Here is a 21,365-nt window from a genome sequence, read left to right on the forward strand (position 1 = left end):
ATGATTGCAGTAGTTCCACTTTAATAATTTAACTGCTACAAACACTCGTGGCACAGTCTGATGCACGTAAGTCCTGCATGGTTGATGATGATGTTTTATGTTCTTATCCAGGCTGAAATCAAGACTGATGCAAGAATTCTTTCTCAGATGCTGCTCATGTCACCCCACCAGCCCCATGGGTGGGAAGCTGTGGGGGGCCCCAGCAGCAGGAGCAGCCTGAGGCCACAGTGCCTGTCCTCCCCAGGCACCATGTGCTCTGATCAAAGGCCTAAAGGTTTTGTTCTGCACCCTGGACGATGCTGCCAAGCCCTGAGAAAGCGCCCAGAGTAGTTTGGGGGTGCACAGGGAAGGTTTGGCAATAGCCAGGGTACTGATAAAAGCTGTTTTCTGGGGGAAACCAGTTACAGATTCTGTGGTCACCTTCCCCAGGGAGTAACAGGAAAAAGTAATGGGAAAATTGTTAGTTATGGAAAAAAACATCTCACTGGATTTATAATCTTCAGGATCATAGGAGTCACCCTCCTGATGGCTGGTGATACTGTACAGTCCTGTGGGAACGTGAGTGCTGGTGGAAATGCTGTCCTGCACTTTGGATTACATGAGGAGGGATGTGGAGCAAGACAAGCCAGACCAACTCCTCACCCCGGCCTTAAAGGTAGGTCCTGAAGCACCTTTTCAGAATTTGGTGATGGAAAAGACCCCTAGAGTCCTCCTTACCTTGTGTCTTGCTGGATACATCCCAGAACTGATTAGCACAGTCTTTCAAAGTAAGAAGAAACATCAAATACTGTCAGTGCACACCAAGTTATTGCGCCCATTTCACAGCGACTGAAAATGTTCCCAGACCCTGGGCCTGGCAAACCTCTTACCCATTTGTCTGACAGAAAATGGCTGAAAGCACAGAAGTAAGAAGGTATCAAAGTTTGTAGACAAGTAAAGAAGAGGAAGAAGAGTAGTCAGGGCAGGTGAGGACCAAGGAGAGCCTGCTTCTTTCTCCAGTGCACTCAGGAACTGGTTTTCTCCTTTTTCCATTTTTGCAATATGTCATTTGCTGCCTTCAGTGTAGCTTCCTCCTAAACAAATACCACAGATTTGGTCAGTGGCTTCCAACCAAATCCCATTTTCCCTCACTGCAGTCACCATTCATACAAAAATCCTGTTCTCATTCCTGAGCGTGGCAAATGCTGTGTGTTCAGTGTGAGACAGGCACAGCCACCTCTGGGGCAGGCATGGCCACTGGGCAGCTAAACACACACCCAGAGACTCCCTGCCTTGACCAAGAAATGTAGGATGCTGATGGGGCCAAGCTTAGGATGGCCCTGCACACCTGCTGCCCCTGGCTCAGCTCACATGTCTGGAGGAGGGGTTGTTCCAACTGGAATGCCATGCTCAGGGTCCTATGCCCACTCTGCATTTCTTCTTGGCATTTATCTCATTAAACCAGCCCTGGCTGTTACTCCCAACCTCGCCTTCCTCGGTGCTGTCAGGTCTCACCTTTGCGAAGCAGAACCGGATGAAATTGGTGTAGTTGTTCTTGTGGGCCTCGCTGTAGAAAGCGGAGAGTGGGATGGCAGCAAGGCCCTGGGAAGAAGGAAGCACAAGGAGCTGAGTTTCCTGCTCTGGGGCTGCCCTGCCCCAGCGTGGGTGAAGCCCTCCCCTCCAGATCCTCTCTTCCAGGAGCTGCCAGACGGGCAGTGGTGTCGTGCTCTGGCTCCCAAAGGTGCAGCCAGCGGGGAGGGCACAAACCCACCCAGGGCAAGTGCAGCAGGAAGGGCCATTCACAGTTACCTTATTCTTCACCATCCACTTTGTAAATCTGTAGTCATAGGGCTCATCTGAGTTGGGGACCTCAGGGACATCAGATTCTGCAGAAGAAGCAAAGCAGGACAGGGGCTGGGGCGGCTGCTGGGTGCCCCAAACCCACACCCTTGGAGCCTGGATGAGGAATGCACTGTCCATCCCTGCTTTGGTGGTGCTTTAGGCAGGTTCCTGCCCCTGCCAGTGATACCCTCTGAGCTGCCCCCCACACTCAGCCCCCCTGGGCAGAGCTGCAGCTGACTCACTGAACTCGGAGATGTCGGCCACCAGGAAATAGGTGCCCTCGGGGACGATGGGTTTCATCCCCACAGCAACCAGGCTCTGGATCAGCAAGTCTCTCTTCTGCTGTAGTGTCCTGGGCAGTTGGACAAAGTAGCTCTCTGGCTTGCCATAGAGTGTGAGCTCCCTCTGGAAACCCTGAGCCACGGCCTCCTGCAAGGAGAGACGACCAGTGCCCAGTGGGAAGATGGCCAAGGAACTAAACTCTTTGCTCTGATGCAATTCACAGGTGATTAAGGAACTCTGCCTCCAGCCCCTCCACATGGCCCCTTAGATTTGTCAATGCAAGGTAGGAATGTACCCCAGGCAGGCTGGACTCTCCCCTCCAGGGCACCATAAATAACTTGTCTGTGCCTTTCAGGTCAGCCATGGGAAAAAGAACACCTCTTGCCCCTGCTTCAGGAATGTCAGGGCCAGTTGCAGGAGCTGCCTTACCTGGGCAATGGTGGCACAGTGGTACACGGAGTTTTGGTGCACGGTGCGGACGTGCTGCAGCAGCCTGTCGGATCCCACAGTCCATCCTACCTGCAGCCAGGAGAGGAGGAGGAAGGTGGGAAGTCTCTGGGAACCTGCTCAGGCTCCCCTTTATTTGCCTGGGCTGGTTTCATTGTATTTTCCAGACAGAGCTTTCCTAAAGCAGCTTTGGTGCTTCCAGACCCTGAGGCTCAAAGCTGAGCGTGTGGCCACACTGTCCCCACTGCTGTGCTGTGGCAAAGGGATAGGGATGGGGACACAATGAGGTGCCACATGGGGCATTCACCTTCCATCCAGTGGCACTGAAGGTCTTCCCAGCACTCCCGATGGTCACCGTGCGATCCCACATCCCTGGCAAGCTGGCTGGCAATGAAAGGAGAGAAACCCCAGTGGCAGAGCTCAGTGTGCTCATTTCTGGGAGCTCTGCCCACCATAACCCATCATGATCTTTTGTGTGTTCACAGCACATCTTTCACCTGGATGAGCCTCAAGGCTCATCCAGGTTTCTCAAGAGCATCTCTTTTTAATTAAATATTTTCATGCTCGTGTACCCAGCCCCAGGGGCTCCTGGAGATGCCAAGCACCATCACTCTGCAACGGGGTGATTGCATGTTACTGCAACTGGAAGAACAGGCCTCTGAAATCGTGTTGAAATGGATTTCCCGAAACTAGAGACACTTAGAAAATTGTGGCTTTACAAAGCACAGGGAAAAAACCTCAGTTTCACTGGAGCCAAAGGGCTCCTTGCTCTGGATCTCCCCTCCTGGCTCTGAAGTCAGGACTCCTGTATAAGACCTGGTTTGGAGGCTGAGTCTGGAGTGCAGCAAAACACCTCCAACGAGGATTCGTGCCTAGTACAGCTGTGCATGCAAGGCATCCTGTGGGCTCTCCAGGGGACCCCAGTGATATCCCCACTGCCTCCCCTGAGGAGGCCCCCAGGCCCAGCCAGGCCCTCTCCGCACCGATCCGGATGTGCTCCTTCCCGTCGTAGACCAGCCACTCGTACACCTCGTCGCTGAGGCACAGCACGTCGTGCTTCACACACAGCTCTGCAATGAGCTCCAGCTCCCCACGGCTGAACACCTGCAGCAGGAAAGGAATGGGGCAGGGATGCAGCAGGAGCATTTCTGAGCCTGTCCCTGCCTGTCCATGAAGGCTGTGCACCCTGATAGCACCATCTCCCAAGTCAGGGAGGCAGGAGCTGGCAGGTCTAGCAGGGCAAAGCCACTGCTGGCACCAAAGACAAGGCTTAAAAACACCAGAAGAGTGAGCACAGCATGTGGTGCCTTCAGAAAACCCATTTTCCTTGTGTGCAAGGAAGGTTGAGTCACTGCTGCACTGCAAATGTGGCTGGGTGAGCTGCAGCACCCCAGCAGCTCCCAGGGCCACTCACAGCATGGCCAGTGGCATTACCTTGCCCAGAGGGTTGTTGGGTGAGTTCAGGACGATGGCTTTTGTCCTTTCACTGAATTTAGAAGCCAGTTCAGCTGGGTCCAGCTGCCAGTCTGCACTAGACATCAATTTTCCATCTTTTGGAGCTTTCTAGAGAGCACAGAGGAGAATCTTGGTTTGCTTTGCTACCTGTGCACTTTGTTTCCCACTCTCCTCCTCACTTACTTTGCTGTGACTCTTCCCCTTCACCCACTCACCGGTCTCAGTGGGACAAACACGGGTGTCCCACCAGCCATTTTCACCATTGGCTCATAGCAGTCAAAGAAGGGTTCAATGACTATCACCTGGAAGAAAGGACATGTCAGCACCCTCCTGGCCCTGCTCAGACCTTCCCTGATATGCACAGAGAGCAATGGAAGGGATATTTTAATCCCTGAATTACTGTAATGGAGAATCTGCAGTGCCTCTGGGCAGCGTCTGGGAAGAAAACCACCACTCAGGGCAAGAAGGGTTATTTTGCCTTATGCAGAAATGAGACTGTGCCCTGCAGCAGGTAATTTTTTCCTTTGGAAGTTCAGAAACTAGAGAATGGAGCTAAAACTGTCTCTGCTTTGGAAAAGGACAATGAAAACTAGCCTGTAACTCATGGCAGACCCACAGCCAGGAAGGGCTCTCCTGGGGGAAAGCTTGTTGGTGCAACAAGCCCAAATCTTGGGTTACCTCATCACCTTCATCCACAAAAGCCTGGAAGCAGCAGAAAAGGGCCTGGTATGCCCCCACAGTCACCATCACATTGGTCATAGGGTCCAGCTCTCGTCCAAGCTGCTTCTCAAAAATCTGGGCTAGGGCCTTCACCAGAGGCGGGTGTCCCTGGGGGGTGAGAGGAGGGTGGGAATTAGGTTGCAGAAGCCTCCTAAAACAAGGATGAACCCTTGGAAAGGGCCTGGGCAGCCAAGCACCCCGTGAGGCACCTCCCAGCCCGGCTGCTTCAAACACCCCGTTAAAGCAGGGAGTTACAGCCCTGGGAGCAGGGGGCTTGGGTCAAGGCTGGATATGCGTTTTGCCCCATGTTTTGCCCTGTTTATTGCTGCCTGAGGAGGCCTGAAGCAGCCAGGGCTGAGGGGCAGGGAGGGGTGCTGCTGGGGAGGGGGTCTGTGCACGCACGAAGGCCCGGGTGTACTGGTGCAGCATGTGGGTCCCCTCGCTGAGGGCTCGCTTCAGTGCCTCCTGCAGAAAGTCTGGAGCAGGGAAGTCAGGGAAGCCCTGGCCCAGGTTCACCTTGGAATAGGTAACAGCCAGTTTCACAAACTCCACCCTGGAGAGAACAAAGGGAGAGAAAAGCACTTACAGAGGGTCTGAGCAGCACGCTGGCACTGCCTCTGCTTTCAGCATCCCTCTGGAAGGGAGCGGGGTTGGTGTCCCTCCTGCAGAGCCATCCCACTGCTCACAGGGGTGCAGGACCGAGCACAGGTCATTTCAGACCTGTTGCAATTAAACCAAGGACGAGGCACTACGGCACTGGGGGGTGGCTTTAATTTATTCTCCCTGAAAACAGCTCCTGTGCTTTCTGGTGTGTGGTCATGGCCAAAGCCACTCAGACACATTCAGGACAGGACTCAAGGTTTCCAAGCTCATACCAGCCCTGCAAAATTTAGCAACCATACACTGTGAAGGCCTCTGCAGAGGGCAAGGCAGGCTGAACTCACTGCTTGTCCCAAACAAGAGCCAGCTCATCAGCAGTCTGTAGGTTGTTTCAGTCTCTTCCTCAAGCTTTCCCAATGCCACGCTGTGCCTGGCAGGCTGGGAATGGCCTCTGCAGCAGCCCTTCACCTGCCTCTCTGCTTGCAGTGCCCCAGGGTGGGCTGGAAGCAGATGCCAGGCTACAGCCAGTGTGCTGCAGCTTGGCTCAGGTTTGGGTGCCGCTGGGATCATTTGAGTGGATGGGTCAGAGGGAGGGTGATGCTCCGGCCTTTCTGCCCTCGGGATGGTGCAAAACACCTGACACAGCATAAAGTGAGAGCAGCAGGTACACAACTGAGATGGGGTAAAGTCTTCTGGGACAAACTCACCCCGATGTGCTTCCTGAACGTATGTAAAGCAGTCAGGGGAGGCTGCTGCTCTGTGCTGTGTGGCTGCCGAGGTTTCTATTTGCTTTTAGGGTGTCTAAAACCACATCTACCACCAGGGCAAACCAGATATTCTCTTAACTCACCAGATATTCTTATCTATTCCCTCCAGCCTCCGAGCTTGAACTGGCCTTGACATTTTTGCCTGCAAAGGAAGAGAGAGAAAGTGAGTTTGAAGCTTTCACTTGCCAATGGGTCCAGGTACAAAGGGGCTGTGGCTTCCCAGGTGTGTTTTTCCCAACAGGTGTGTCCTTTAGTTATCGCTTCACGGGCTGTTACTGACTGACTGTAGAGCAGTAATGCTGTTGCACTGGTTTCTGTTTTCATTTACAAGTTTCAACAAGAACTTGGAAAAGTGGTGAACAAAATAAGTGTTTGTACACTCACTGGGGAGCTGGCACAGCCTTAAACCTCATTATCAGTTGGGATAAATCATGGGGTCAAATGAGCTCAGCCAAGCTGTAATAGCCAGGCCAAGGACCCCGGATCTGAGGTTTTGCCTTCCATAACCTCTCCTGTCTTTCAGTGGAGGGATCTCCTTACTCTCCACAAGCCACAAAATACCCCCTTTTCTTAGAATTACAATTTTTTTTATTCCACCCTGTTCTATAAAGTAGCAGAAGTAGTTACTCCTTTGTCCTGTTGAAGTGTTTGGTGAAGGGACTTGCTCTAGATCCTAGAAAATATGCTGGGATTTGTTTTTAAGGTTCATGTCAAAATCAGGCAGCAACTGAGTACAGGCAAGAGAGAGCACAGCACACAGGTCAGTCTGATGTACAGAGACCCCGAGTGTGCCTGACTGGTGTGCAATTTCCATGTACATTGTGGCTCAGGGGAGTGGGAAGAAAGACAGTAGGAAGCACTGAGTGCAAAATCTTCCTTCCAGTTGGATAAGCACAGTGGGAGAAGTCAGACGGACTTGATGGGGAATTTATCACGAGGATGACGAAAAGCAGCAGAGGCAGAATTTTGTAACTCAGTGGTGCAAGGAAAAGGTACCCGGACAGGGAAGGGACTGGAAACTGGGAATAAATGATGCTCAACACATCAAGAAGAGCTGGGGGCACAAGGAGGGCAGCCCTGAAGCAACGAGCCAAGAAAACTGTTGTCACCACAGCAAGTAATATATATTTGAACCAGGACGAGGAGGGCGTGTGAAAGCAGCTGGGATGCAGAGCTGGGATGTGAGGGGGTCTGTGCTCTCTGTCCTGTCAGGATGGTGGGGGAGATACCAGGTCAGCCCCCTCCCCAGGCTCAGCTGCAGCAGGAACTCCCCACTTACCTCCTCCCCTTCGCTGTTCCCACAGGGCTGCACCAGAATTTGGGAAGTGCCCCAAGGATATTTTGTGCTGAGGTCCTTAGATTTTTATGCAGGTTCAGCCCTCACTGGGGACTTTTGCAAACACCCTGCTGAGGAGCCCTGTGTTTCAGAGGGCACCAGGTGGACTCTGCTCACCGTGGTGCCAGGCAGGCAGCCAAGGGCGAGCAGAAGTCGCTGGGTCTAAGGCAGCTTCTCTCCTCTGCCCCAGCCCCAGCTTTGCCCTTTCTGCACAAGCTCATGGCTGTTATGGTCACAAGACCTTGTGCCTGAGCTGATTTGGGTGAGAGTAGAAGGATTTGTGGCTTGGGAAGTAAAAGGTAGCTGGAGGTGAAATATTAACACCTCCAGTGCTGATCTCTTGAGGGGGGCTGCTGCTGGTCACGGGTCAGAGAATTTAACAGATCAGCAAGCCTTGAAATTCCCAGTTCTGAGGTAAGGCCTTGCCTGCTCCAGCCCTTTCAAGTGGTTTCCCATCAGGCTGGAGAACAACACAGGCTTGGGGCCACACAGCCCCAAATCTGTTTCAGCCTGTTCTGCTCCCCAGACTGAATGATGTGTTTCTCTAGGTGCATTTTGCCTGGCAGCCACACAGGAGAGCTGAGTGGATGTGCAGACGACTTGGCAACCACAGCCTTCCACCACTGATTCCCTGCCACATGTGACTTCCTTGCTCTGCATGTTGGGATCTCCAAGTGGGATGCTGGTGTTTCCCAAGTACTTTGCCACCCAAGAGGCTTTAGTAGAGACCATCAGACAAGGCAGCCCCACAAAGAATGAGCTTTCTCCTGTGTGAAGGACATGCTCTTGCTTATGAGATGTTACCTTTAAACAGGCTCCCTGGAAATAAGCAGGTACAGAGATTGCACCAGAGGGGCTTTTCCTGACGTGCCTTCTCCGCTCTGACTGCCAAGGTGAACTGCTGGACAGTGAGCTCCCCTGCACTCCACACCACTGTAGCCTGAGCCAGGACCAGGCTGCCAGCCAAGGACAACCCACTGGGCATTCCATACCTCTCTGGAGCACGAACTATATCCAGCACTGCTCTTCCTCTCCAGCAAGAAGTGACGCAGAGACGGCCCCGCTCTCCTGAGCATGCCACGGCTCCTGCTGTCCTCCTCCTGCAGGCACGGACCTGCAATTCCCCAGACACAAAGGAGAGGGGTGAGACAATCACTCCACAGCTGAGCAAACACTCTGTGTACCTGGGGATGAGGCAGGTCCAGACCCAAAGCTGTGGTTGTTCTGCCACAGAAAGGAAAAGGCGAAACGAGCTGCCTTGTGTGTTGTCACTGTAATGTCAAACAGTGCTGGGGCTGTACTTTGTGCCCATGACACATGAAATCAGGATCACGACTTCTGCTCCCTCTCTCTCCCACTCCAGGCTTCCCTCCCTTTCCTCTGCACTGAGGGGAGTGGTATGGACATCACTGAGAGGGCATTCTCTGGGAATTTGGTATTCACTGTCAGCTTCCCTTTTGGTTTCATTGATCCCAGCTATCTCTTGCCTCTGCCTTTCCTTCCCTACAGCACCTCCACCTTCCTCATCAGTGGGGCTGTGCCTTGGCAGGGCTGTTTGGACACCCTGCCTGCCTCTTGGAGCTGGGCAAACCTGCTCCATACAAACCCATCTCAAGTTTATTTAGGTACTTGAGATAAAAGCAGTGAGTCTGGAGGACACATGCACCTTTACTTTAATGAGCCATGGATTAATTTACCCAATTGCCAAAAAATTAATTAAAACAGGTTTGAAGCTAGCCAGCCCACAGATAAATTCTCAGTACTCCTGGGTGCACTTTCCATCCTTACATGCAGGATGTGAGTCCCCACTGTCTGCATTTTGTGTTATTTCTATGAAAAGTGCAAAGCAGCCACCAGCAGAGACCAGTGGGGTTTGACATCTCTTTGCCAGGTGGGAAAAACCAACACGATTTACGGAAAAATGGAGAGCCAGAGCATCATATAGCTCAGGATTGTGAAATCTCCCCCTTGTCCCTGTGCCAGGCACAGCTGCACACTGGGGACAGGAGATGTGGGGGGTCACTGCTTTGGGGTGCAAAGCCAATGAGTCCTGTAAAGAGGTGACAAAATGAAAGTGGGGCAGTAAAAAACCAGGCTTTTAACAGATTGCAGAAAACTATGGAGCTGGTGGGAGAGCCGGGCACAAGGCTCTGGCACAGGGCTGGAGGCAGTACCAGGGTCAGGACAGCACATGGTGAGGATTTTGGAGGTGACAACTGAAAGGTCACCGTAGGGACTGGTCACTCAGCACCTCCGGCCCTCCAGCCCACGGACACCAGCCCTCTCCTCCATCCCAGTGGTCCCTAAACACTCCGTGGCTGCCCTGGGATGCACCCAGGGCGCTTTGGGGATAAAGGATCCCCCTGAACGTGGGGTGCAGGAGCACGGCAAGCGCAGCAGCAACGCCAGCGAGGGCAAACACGAAGCGACAAAGCACCTGCCAGAGGGACAACGGGGGCAAAACCAACTTACATCAAGCTGGGCTGCGCTGGTTTACGCTGGGAAAGCCTGTCCCAGCCGCCCAGGCTGCCCTGGCATACATGCTGCCCTCTCCCTCTCCTCGAAATGCTTCATCTGCTCCCGGGACTTCCTGGGAGGAGTCGCAGAGGCTGCAGGAAGGCAGGAGTCGAGCTACAACACTGATGGGGAAGAGCGTACCGGGGAAAAGGAGGGCTCTTCAGATCACCGGGTGAAGGGGGAGAGGGCTTTTGGAGGCTCAGAGCCAGCGCTGCCACAGGATTTGGGCTGCTTGGAAAAATATCCCGGTGTATTGTTCAGATGGAAGCTCACGCTGGTATAACTATATGGGATAATTTTTGTGGTACGGCAGTAATTACTTCAGCATGACAATGGCAGGGAATTTCCCTTCGAGTGAAGTTTTTAGTCATGTTGAAAAATTAATTTTTAAGCCAGTCAGACCCTCTCAAAAATTTCATCATGCATTAGAGAAGGGGGTGGATCACAGGCAGAGAAGGTGAAGGCATAAGTGTAAAGTTCATCAGAGAATAATGACCTACTGTCACGATACAACCTAAAGCAGATCCTGCAGCATCACCTGATCCCTGGGCTGTGGATGGGCAGGGATAGCAGCCTCAGAGGGGGATTTCAGTGCAGGGATGCAGGAGCTGAACTCTCTGTTGGTATTCAAGAGGTGACAGTTGCTGCCTTGGGGTGCAGAGAGCAAATTGTCCTCTCTTAGCTTCCTTCTTCTGTGACAAAGTTTTACCTGCACCAATGAATCAGGAAGTGTAATTCTCCTGTGTGAGTAATTTCTGTCTCCCTTTCACAGTAGGAAAAAGTGAGCCACAGGGAAAGGAAGCAGCTACATCCGCTGTGCCAAAGGTTGCCAACCCCGACCTGACATCTGAGGCACCCCTGAGGTGACTAAGCAGGAGGGAATGCCTGTGCAGGCAAATGCAAACTCTTTGTTTTCTAAACTTCTGTTAAACACCAAAACAAACAGATGGAAGGAAAACTGATGTTTGGTTCTGTAAGAGTGTACAGGGCACATCCTGAGCCATCCAGTAGCTCAGTGGCTTTTTTTTCCCTGTGCTTTCTTTGTCCCCTTCTCTGCCAGACTTGTGCCTTCCCTGGTTGTTGTTTGCCCCTGAGCTGAGCTCGTTTGATTAGATAAATTAGCAAAAAGCCAACTTGGCTGAAAAGTGGCCAGTTTTCTGTCAGGTCTGGGAGTTGAGCTGGCTCAGGGCAGAGTGGGAGTGAGCGTGAAAGGTGCTGCAAGGAAACAGAAATGTGGGCAAGGACCAGAGTGGGAAGAAGGGATGGACAGGAGCATGGGGCCCTTCTCTGGCAGAATTTGGCCTTTATATTGGTTCAACATTATCATGTAACTTCACCTTAATTTCCTCTTGAAATTCAGCAGAAATGACTTGCTAATGAGCACAAGGTCAGCAATGTAAAGGACACATCTGACCCTATAGATTGTACTGTAAGACTCAAGGAAAATTAGGACCCTCTTCAGGTCATTTTAATTTAACAAGTGCATCTAGACTTGAACAACTCTTTTTTATTATTGTTGTTTTGGTTTTTTTTTTAAGTTAGTTATTGCCCTGGGCCCTGGCAGGTGAGATCACAGCTCCTCTGGTAGTTCCTGTGCCTGTGGCTACAGGAGGTTGCCAATACCTATAATATTCTTAGAAAGCCACAGATATAATAATTATAAAAGTAATATATACTTATTTTACTGGTGTAAATTTTACTGTGATCACTGGTGTATACGACTCAAAATTGGCTGCACTTAACTCCTCAGAACTGCCACTTGTACACTAATGAAATCACAATGAGCGTCTTTGAACTGTCCTTTATGAGTTCAAAAAGAAATTATGCGCCCCATGTCCTCCATCGAGTCAGGCGAATAAAAACAACCGCCAGTGAATCACTTTTTTTCAGGTACCAAAAAAATTGAGAGCGGGTGAAGGCTTAAAGGGGGCTGCCCCTTTAAGAGCCGCCATTTTGCGCGCTGCCCTGCCCCAAGATGGCGCCGCCGCCTTCACCTCCGCCCATCCGCCGCTATGGGGCGCGCCCTGCACAAAGATGGCGCCCGCCCGTGTCCTCATGCCCGCCCCCAAGATGGCGGCACCCCCCTCGCCCTGTGTGGCGGCGGGACGGGGCGATGGCGGCCGTGCGGGGGGGAGGGTGAGGTCAGATCCGGGGCGGGGCCGCTGCGGGCAGGGCGGACAAAAGGCGCCGGAGCGGCGTAAGGGAAGGCGGGGGCTGTGGGCAGGTGGGTGCGGTGCGAGTCCCTCACAGCCGGGTGCGGGCAGGTGGGTGCGGCGGGTCTCCCCACGGTGCGGGTGGGCTGTGGGGATGTGTCCCCGCCGTGGGGCGGCCGTGAGGGGAGGGGTGGGACCGCGTGTCGGGGGGCGGCTGAAGGGGCTCGGGGGCGGCGGCAGCGCCAGGTGGGGCCGGGCGGGGAGGATTTGCTGAGTAATTCGGCGGCGATTCGCTTCCCCCGGGTCCCGCCGTCCCTGCCCCACACCGGCGGGGACAGGGGGGTCCCCGCCCCGCCTGAGGGGCGAGGCAGAGCCGCGGGGTGTGGAGAGTCTCTCCGATCCCCGGCAAGGTGGGGAGTCCTGATTTTTACCCGCTGTTTGTTACCTGCAGACGGAAGCGCGCTGGGGTTTATTTATATCTCCCAGAGGGTGTTTTTTCTGCGTCCGGAAAGCCGGGGTGGTGTGGCGGGGCTGGTGCCGGGCTGTGCCGGGCTGGGGCTGGTGCCCGTTGCCGGAGAGGGGGAGAAGGTCAGAGAGTCCTCCCAGCTCTGCCTTTGCGGCATCGTGGGACGGGCAAAACGGAATAGCTTTGATTTCTGAGGTGTTGCTTCAAAGATCTGTCAGACCCAATGGCAACTTTACGATCAAGTGGATCCTCACCAGTGGGTTTTTTGGATTTCCTTCTAGTGATGTCTCCTCTTTTTCGTTTCTCCCTGTTGTTGACAAAATGCTCTCGGATGCTCTGCAGTCCTCTCCTGCATGGCTGGGAGGATGGATGCTGGAGAGATCCCTCCAAGGATCTGCTCTCTTCCCTGTTTTCCCATGCCCTCTGCTGACATGCAGGAAACAAGGAAAAAAAAAGGCTGTTGTAATTTTTGTTGATGGTGCTAAACTGCTTCCACTTCAGAAAGATACGTGTTGGTAGATATATGTTGAGAGGGAAGGGAACGGTTGCTTGAATCTGGAGTGGTCAGGAAAGTGATCTAGACTTTCAGATGCTTGTGATGGTAACGTTTAAAATATGTCAGGCTTTTTTACTAGAAAATAGGATTAAAGTCCTCCTTTTTCCCATTTGAAAATAATTTGTTCTTACAGGAGGTTGGTCCGTCTTTACCTGTTTAGGCTTAGTTATGATATTAATATTCAGCATCTCCTTTGGCTGGGTCTGCAACACCTGCTTTTGGTAATTTCTGTTGGAATAACATGCTGGAGATTCTTTCCTGCAAAGTTTTACTTGGCTCCTTGTGTTCTTGCCATCTGTCTTGGCATCAGTGTGTCTCTTTCTGGTTCCCAGTGACCCTCTGAGTTGTTCATTGCGTCTTAGATATCCTTTACCAATTAGATGTCCTTTACCAAGCTTTTACATGATGAGGTCCCTCTGTGAACTCCATTCCCTCCTCTTTGCTGATGATCTCTGTTTCATTCCAGGGAAGCTGTTCCCATGGCTTGTGGGGAGTGCAGCGCTTCAGCACTCGCTCGGGATCCAGCACACAGGAACATCATCCCCTTCCAGCACAGAGAACTGACGTGCAGATAGCAGAACCCAGCAAGGTGAGGGCTCTGGGCCAGCTCTGCGGGGTAAAGCCCCCAAAAAATGACCAGGATCCTGCTTAAACACAGATGCAAAGCACAGGGCGCAGATGAGAGAAACAGAGCAAGAAGGAAAGGTGGCTGGTCAGAGGGTGATATGGGGAGAGTGGTGGTATTTAATTGTGGTGGTGCTAATTAAATTCTGTGAGCCCTTAGCTTGAAGATGAAAAAGGAACCGGGTGTTGTCCAAATAATATAACATAACTGTTCTACAGTCACTCATAAAACTAACTCGTGGCCACGTAAACCCTGACTTCTCACTGCACTTACCAGTAAATACTCAAAGGCTCTCCAGGAAATATTTTGGTGACTGCTGCCTGAAAGGAATGCGGCTGAGAAATAGGAAGAACTGTTTGGTTTGGTGGGTGCCCTTCTATTTCCTGTGGGGTGATTTGTCCTGCTGGATAGGCATCTCCAGGCATCTTTTTCCAGTGAACTCTTGGCACTTGTGTGGGTGTCAATTGAGCAATGACAGAAACTAGTTGCAAGAAACTCCTTCCCTCCTTGGTTCTGCACTAGGACAGTGAGGAAAGGGATTGCAGAATTCTGTGCTTCTCTTCAAGATGGGAAATTGTGTCCAGTGTTCTGAGCAGGGATGTGCAGTGAGTTGATTCTGGAATAGAAGTACCCCTAAGGCTTGTCTGATCTTCTGGCAGTTCACTGATTTTGTTGGGGTATTTTTGTACTGATCCTCTCGTGGCATTTGGAAACCCTTTTAATTCATGTAGGTCAAAGACAACGTGCATAAATATTTCCTTAAAGCATGCCAGAAGCCATGTGTTAAAAGCTGATGTTGCCATGTTTGAAATATGAGTGCCTGAAGCCTTCCAGCCATGACTTGCTGAAGCTGGTTACATTCTAGTAACTGCTGCAGGCAGTCAGGTGGTCTGTGGTTTGGGGGTCCCTTGTGCTATTTTTTTTGTTTTAAATAACCAGTGGAGGTCACATGTATCAAGTTATTGCTGTGTGATTAGAGCAGGCTTATTAGGAGCCTTCATGTAATTCTCCCACATTCTAAAGAAGGATTTTGTTCAGCAGAGTACTTAAAAGGGAAGTGAAACTCATTTCTGGTGTTAAATGGAGCTTAACTGGTATCTGGGAAAGTAGAGGTGCAATGTCAGGTGAGTGGTGGTGGAGCACAGAGGAGAAGGGTTTTTTAGGATTTTTGTGTGAGACACATTGTTTTGGTAATGGTTAAAATTTAAAGTATTCAGCTGCAGTATGGTGAGTCTCCTTTGGGCATTTTTGAAGTGTTTTTAAAAGCAGCCTCAGTTTGACATATGCACACTAATACTGAACAGGCATTCAGCAGTCCACATGCTTTAAAGGGCATCTCTTGAGTGCTTCCAAACAGCTTTTTCCTTAAACTGTTGATGTGCTGTATATGTCTTGTATGGCAACTAGAAATCCAGTTCATGTAGCTGGGTTATATCTGCCCCTCCTGCTGCTGTCAAACAGCTTTTGAAAATAAAAGCTATTCAGTCCTGACCTCCCTGCTGACATAACAGTGCTGCCTTCACCTTGTGTACTAAGCATTGTTAACATCTGCTGTAAAATTGCCTTGGCAATTCACAAAGCTCCTCTTGTGACAGATTTTCAAGCTGCTTCTCGAGCTCCAGCTTGCTTTTGTGCACAGCAGAGGTGTATGCTGGGCTAGTTAACAGGTCCTCCTTCAGAGTTGTGGTTTTATTAGGTCTTGGGGTTGAAAGGTGGGGTGGTCTTGCGCTTTTTTAGTTGACTGATGCAGTTAGCAAATGTTCTGAGCTGGAAGTCAGACACAGTTTTGGAGCTTGTGGTCCTGAGGCAAGGCATAGAGGGTGTGGGGAATGTGTGAATGGGTACTTGCTCCTCTTTGCTCAGACTAAGCTGAAATATTAACGTGCTGATGGTTGATGTCTTAATTATCTTGCTTTGCTCTTTTCTGTGCCTTCTTTCATCCTGACTGGCTCATCTCTTTGAGCTTGAAAACAGCTGTGGCAACACCCATGGATTTGTGCATGTTGTGCCAATCTGTCAACAATGCATTATATTCTTGCTTAAAAGATTTTCCTCACTTTGAATCTAGTGTCTTGATTTCTCAATCTGTTTTTAGTTATATCAAAGCTCTACTCTGTCCACTGTTTCTGCCTTGAGCTGGGAACAGCTGGTTCCTCCTCTTATGTGGCTGCCAGTGCTGGATTTAAGTGCTGAAGAGCCCCTTCCTGCAGCTGCTGAGGTGCTTGAAGCTGCTCTGGTTGTTACATGTTCATGCTGGGGCTGTCTGGTTTCTTAAGGAGTTACTAACAGAATTAATTCAATCACCTGCATTAAGCAGCACAAGGGAGTGTTTCATTGTGTCCTGTTGGAAGAAGCCAGTTGTACTTTTCCAAGACAGCTCCAATGCCCTGTCCTTGAAACATCTTTGTTATGGCAAAGAAAATTAATTTTGGATAGGAAGCCTGTGGCCATATGCATTCATAATTTATAAGCTGACACAGCCTTTTTTCTCTGGTTTACATCAGTGTTGCAAGTCACCTGATGGCACTTAAATTTACAACACTGGCACACAGTCCCTGCCCCGAGTGTCAGTGATGTTGGTAACTGCAGACTGTGCTCAGTTCTGTGAGCTGGGGCAAAATGCTGTCAGAAAGCACAAAATGTAGCAGGCCAAGCCAGGTCTCTAGCATGGATTGTTCTGGTGGTGCAGATGTTCTTCCCTGTACTTGTCAGGACACGTTTGTGTGGTGGTAAACAGGAGCTACTGCACTAGGCTTAAGAATGTCAGTCTTGCATCTGACAGGAAAAGTCAACTAATGGGTAGCTGTAAAGATGATGAAGTGCCATCCATATTGTAGGTGGATTATTCTTTTTCACGAGCTTCAGTGGAGACAGTGTGACCCAGTGGATTCACTTCATCTTGCTGTGTCTTGTGGCTTGGGTGGGGCAGAATTTTGTGTGAAAGCCACCTTACCCTGCTCTCAGCGTGGGGTTCAATGCCTGTTCCACTGAGCAAAGAGTGTAAGTTCTTGCAGCTGCTGTTCCACCACTCTGCTGGTCTAAATGGTAAATGACCCTTTAAACTTGACATAGAATCACAGAATGGCTTGGGTTGAAAAGGACCCTAAAGAACTTCCAGTGATCATGTTCACTTCTCTACCTCAGAAGATGTTTTGTTCCACAGAAGGGATTAATTTTTTTAATGCAGAAGGGGCCTGATACAGTGATAATAGTTGGTTGTTCAGGGTTTTGGCATCTGGCTTGACTGTTTTTTCTTTCTAAACAGCAAAGGACAAAATAACTTGACTTGTTCCATCTCACATCTTGGGCTTTTCCAGTTGATCATGTGGCTGTCCTTGTTCTTGGAAGGTTTTCTGAGGGATGCCTGAAAGCAGCTCTGTTTCAGACTCCTTTCCCCCCCCTTAATTCTGGACTTAATAAACATGAGGGAGGAGACACGTAAATTCCCAGTCCCATTTCTGCCCAGTAAAGCTCTTGCATTTCCTGATTATTTTTTTTTTTGAACAAAGACCTCTGTGTCATGCCCTTCTTTAGGATTTCAGGTGGCAGCATGCTGGGGAGGAAAACTGCTCCATTGTAAACTTACTGTAACATGTTGTAGCTCGTCAGTAATCGGGACTGTAGTTTTAAGAGCATCAAGGGTTTTCTTTCCTTTATCTACCTCTGATTCTGTCAGCACCTGAACAACTTCCTCTTTGTCTGGGCTTCTGAAAGGTAAGAAATTCTGTCAGCAGTGCTTGACTTCTGCCTTGCAGTCCACAATCTTAGACTGAAAACCACTGGGAATTATGAATATCTGTAGTGGAAAAAAAGAGTTGCAAGATCCAGCATAAAATGCACCCACACCTACTTACCCAGAACTGTATTATGAGACTGCCTCACTTGAAAGCTGCATTCCACTAAAGATGAGGAGGATTTCTGATTTCAGGGAAGTAAGGGTGGAAGTTAAATTCTTGTGCGTGTCCTGAGATCTTGCATGGAGTGCTCTTTGTCCAGTAGCTTTGTTAGTAACAGAATGGCCAACAGAAAGGAGGAGAAAAGAGGAGGCTGGGTGAAGTATTCAGCAGTGATGAGTCAAGCTGACAAACTGACCAGTGAAACAGAACTGTGATGTTGTTTCTGTTCCCTCTGTCCCGAGCTGGATGTGCTGGCCAGCGGCTGCAGGCAGGGATTTGAAGCACTGCTCAGGCAGGTGCCTGTTGACAATAAGTCAATCTCAAGTTTTTTAGATTAGATGGTTTTAGATAGAGGAATTGTCCAAATTGGAGGACAGTTGCTCTGTTAATAGCTGTGGTTTGTGGAAAGCATTCATGCCCTCAGCTGTGTCAGCCTTCAGTGAGGTACAGGCTGTTATATACGTTTAGTCTTGTCTCTGACTGGTTTTACTGTGTAGGTGTGGTGTGCTCAGAATGTGCCTGTTATTCCAACACGAGTGATTATCTTTCTCCTCCAGGTGTGTCTGGTAAAACACAGGATTAGTCCTTGGTGATGCTTATGGTTGGCTGAAGGCTGGGGAGGTTTGGCAGGTTGGTTATGTAAGTCTGAAACTGCTGTTCCTGCTCTGGGATCACCCTGTTCAGCACTGGGGAAGCTGTAGGTCCATGACCAGCAGGCTGAGGCAGGGATGGTCCCTGGTGGGATGCAAACCTGGACCCAGGTGAATTTGCAGACACTGAAGGGGGTATGTAGTAGCCAACATGGAGTGTGTCAATATTTCAGGAGCATATTTGTCGAGGTTGGATTGATCCTGCTGTATGATAATGAGGCTTTAGCATACAGATCTTTTCCTGAGCAATCTCAGATGTTGCCGCTATAAACTGTCCTGGGATCAGGATGTGAATTGTAGTGCTGCTTGATGCAGCTGAAATCCTCCAAGGTAAAATCATTTCTTGGAGGCAGAGAATGAGGGGCTGCTCAGGGACTGTGTGGTAGCAAGGAAAGCTGTGGAATGCAAAGGCTGAAACACTTTTGAGACAAACAGTTGTAAGATTTTTGTTTTTCCCCTTCAGTGTGCAATACCTAAGGCCTATTAAATTACACCCTTGGAAAACTTACTTTCTTATGCTTCTGATAAGTTGACAGGAGTTCAGACAGAGATGCTTATCAGCTTATGCAAGCTTAGTGAAATCAACTTGTCCTTAAACTTCAGTAAAGCACTCTTTCAAAAGTATTAATGCTTTCCATGGGGCAGAGGTAACTATGCTGCAAGTAAACTGCCTGTTCCTGAGCTCCAGCTGGAAGGTTCTGCAATTTGAGGAGCATATGAAGGAGCTCAGATCCTTCTTCACCAAAACTGCTCTGACACTGAACTTCCTTTCCTGTGGCTGTTCCTGTCCATGAACTCAGTCCCTCAGTCCAGGTGTTCTGTGCTCAGCCATTGGTGAGGCTGCATGACAGGAGGGACTTGGCAAATAAAGCTTCTTCACAGTGAACACTTTGCTGCTGACAAAGCACCCTGGAGTCCAACTCCTGGAAGGAGCAGAAGCTTGAAATCCACCGTCTGCCTGCTGGTCCTGCGGACCTTGGTCTGCTCTTGGTCACAAGGGAGGTAACTATTTCTGGCCAGCTGCCTTCATGCAAGGATTGCTCCCAGCCTTATGCCAGAATAATATCCTCCATGTAAATCCTGTCTTGATGTAGAACTGTCAAGAACTAGACACAGGGAATCTGGGTGAGGAGGGATGTGACTTTCCCGTCTACTTTCTCAAGTTTTGATGGGTACTTTCTCCTTTTACTGCAGATGCTGGGAATAAGGTTAGATAAGATGTAGCAAATTCCAGCTTCTGTAAAGGTGGCCCCTCATTTTATTGTTCCTCTTTGAGACTTGAATGGGGTCTCCACTCCTGCCAGGAGGAGTGGGGACTTGCTGTGAATGTCCTTTTCTTCCTCCAGTGACCCCGTCATTGTTACTGGAAGGCAGGAGATTTCCTGCTCCACCCTGTGGGGGTTTAATTGCTGACACTGAGCTGTAATAGATTCTCATGGGACACTCAGGATTTTTTTTTTTTAAACTGTCTTGTAGGTGCACAATGTAAAGGGGGATTTCCTACCCCATGTAGCTGGTAAGCAGGCTTATGGAGCCAGCTGTGCTAATTTCTTTTTGGTTTCCTTCCCACCTATCCTGAGATACAAATCAAAAGTGAGCACAAGGGTCATTTCTTGTGAGGAAAGAATTAGACATTTTCTGGATTGAGCAAAACCAGTAAACCCAGTAAGGAGTTGTTCAAATGGAGAACAGTTCTTTCATGTACAGCTGTTTAGCTGCTTGTTTGTGGTGCTTTTGGAGTCCTTGCAGTTCTGTGCTGAAAGTTCATTTTAAATCAAAACTTGAATTCTGCCAAAGCAGGTGATGTAGGCACCCCCTTGTCACAGGAAGCTTTGTCCCAGCCAATGGTATCAACCCTGCAGGCCCCCAGGGCTTGTTGGACTGTCTGTACAAATGAAATGTTGTGGCTTGGGGAAACACAATTGAATTTTTGCTCTTCATCCTTTACACTTGAATTCATATGAGTTTTGAAGTGACTGATAGATCAGTGCTTGTTCTCCTGAACTTTGCTAGAAAGTGTGATGTGATATTACTGCTTTTTCATCATCATTAGAATGAGTTACAAAGACTTCGTGTTCTTTTGTGTTACCTTCAAATTGGGGAATTTTGTGAGCTCAGTTATCCATGGATCAGTCAGGCTTCCGGGCTTTCTGTGGCTTGTTGAGAGGAGCATGATCAAAGTTTCATCTGGAAGTTGGAAGGACAGAATATGCACTGCCATAAGGCCTCTGCTTCCCAGAACCTTTTGCTTTCCTTTGTGACACTTAAATCCCAGCTGAGATGAACTCTAGGTGGGAATGGTTGGTCAGGGAAGTGGATTCTTCGAAGTATGTCCCCCCCTCCTCTTTTTCTGAAGTAAATAAGGCAAAAAACCAGCTGTTACAGTGTTTCAGTACTAAATCTATCAGAGGGCAAGAAAACTAATCTTTCCCTAGAGAATTAACTCAAAGGGAGGAAGCCAAAAGTACTTACAGGGAAGGAAAAGTCATGATATTGGGCAATGTTTTTTCTCTTTTCCAGCTTGCTTTATGAATGTGTTGATGAGTTGCATCAATTAAGTGGTTCTGGGAAATATAGTTGTATTGTATGTAGGTCTTTTTCCTTGCCCCTGCAGTTTGAGAACCACACATAGACAGGATTTTTATGTAAAAGCAAACAACATGAGTAACGAACTCATGACAGCTAATCTCTGTGTGTGGATTTTATCACTTCCAACAGTGCTGGCAAACTCCTTCATCCCTGAAACAGAATCCCTGGATAAAACAGTAAATTTCCAAATACTGGTTGATCAAGGGAATTGAAATCTGCCCTGTGAGCTTCCTTTAAGTGTGAATGTTTTGCTCCACAAACTGCTAATGATAAACACCAGTTGTGAGGTTTTTTGACAGTTCATCTGTCAGGGAAGACTGAAATGAACTTCACAGCCTCAGCTGTGGCAAATGACTCACAGGAAGCCTCATTCATTTGTCTGCCAGTGACTTGAAATTGTGTCTTGGCTAATTCCAGTCCTGCTGTGCCAGCACTTAGCAGGACTGTTCTGATGGCCTCTTGTGAAGCAGAACAAAACAGTTTGA

The 21,365-nt window shown here is 49.5% G+C and overlaps 2 protein-coding genes across 7 annotated transcripts in view; one reads left to right on the forward strand and one right to left on the reverse strand.

Annotated features, from left to right (window-relative positions):
• KYAT1 (kynurenine aminotransferase 1) lies at nt 1–12,657 on the reverse strand. 4 transcript variants are annotated; one of them, XR_003534901.1, is made up of 16 exons: nt 12,544–12,657; nt 9,901–10,037; nt 8,421–8,542; nt 6,176–6,234; nt 5,128–5,278; nt 4,684–4,833; nt 4,221–4,307; nt 3,985–4,113; nt 3,534–3,654; nt 2,858–2,934; nt 2,533–2,622; nt 2,064–2,250; nt 1,789–1,865; nt 1,495–1,581; nt 870–1,073; nt 1–759 (listed from the first exon to the last, which is right to left on the reverse strand). XR_003534901.1 is itself a non-coding variant. In XM_027687531.1 (15 exons), the coding sequence occupies exons 3-15, from the start codon at nt 8,502–8,504 to the stop codon at nt 1,005–1,007; spliced, it is 1,368 nt and encodes a 455-aa protein (XP_027543332.1). In that variant the 5' UTR covers nt 8,505–8,542; nt 9,901–10,037; nt 12,544–12,657; the 3' UTR covers nt 1–1,004. The 4 variants fall into 4 exon arrangements, 3 of the variants coding, with proteins under 3 accessions (XP_027543332.1, XP_027543333.1, XP_027543335.1); XM_027687531.1 differs by having other exon boundaries at nt 1–1,073; XM_027687532.1 differs by lacking the exon at nt 9,901–10,037 and having other exon boundaries at nt 1–1,073; nt 12,544–12,655.
• LRRC8A (leucine rich repeat containing 8 VRAC subunit A) overlaps nt 12,101–21,365 on the forward strand; it is a 19,788-nt gene continuing 10,523 nt past the window's right edge. The window contains exons 1-2 of one of the 3 annotated variants that reach the window (XM_027687528.1): nt 12,101–12,169; nt 13,587–13,709. The gene's annotated coding sequence lies outside the window, so the exon portion shown is untranslated. Of the gene's footprint in view, nt 12,210–13,586; nt 13,710–21,365 lie in introns of all 3 variants that reach the window. The other 2 variants (XM_027687527.1, XM_027687529.1) reach the window with 2 other exon arrangements.

The sequence above is a fragment of the Neopelma chrysocephalum genome, unplaced genomic scaffold (genome assembly GCF_003984885.1).
Source record: "Neopelma chrysocephalum unplaced genomic scaffold, ASM398488v2 Primary Assembly neopelma1_74, whole genome shotgun sequence".
Lineage (NCBI taxonomy): Eukaryota > Metazoa > Chordata > Aves > Passeriformes > Pipridae > Neopelma > Neopelma chrysocephalum.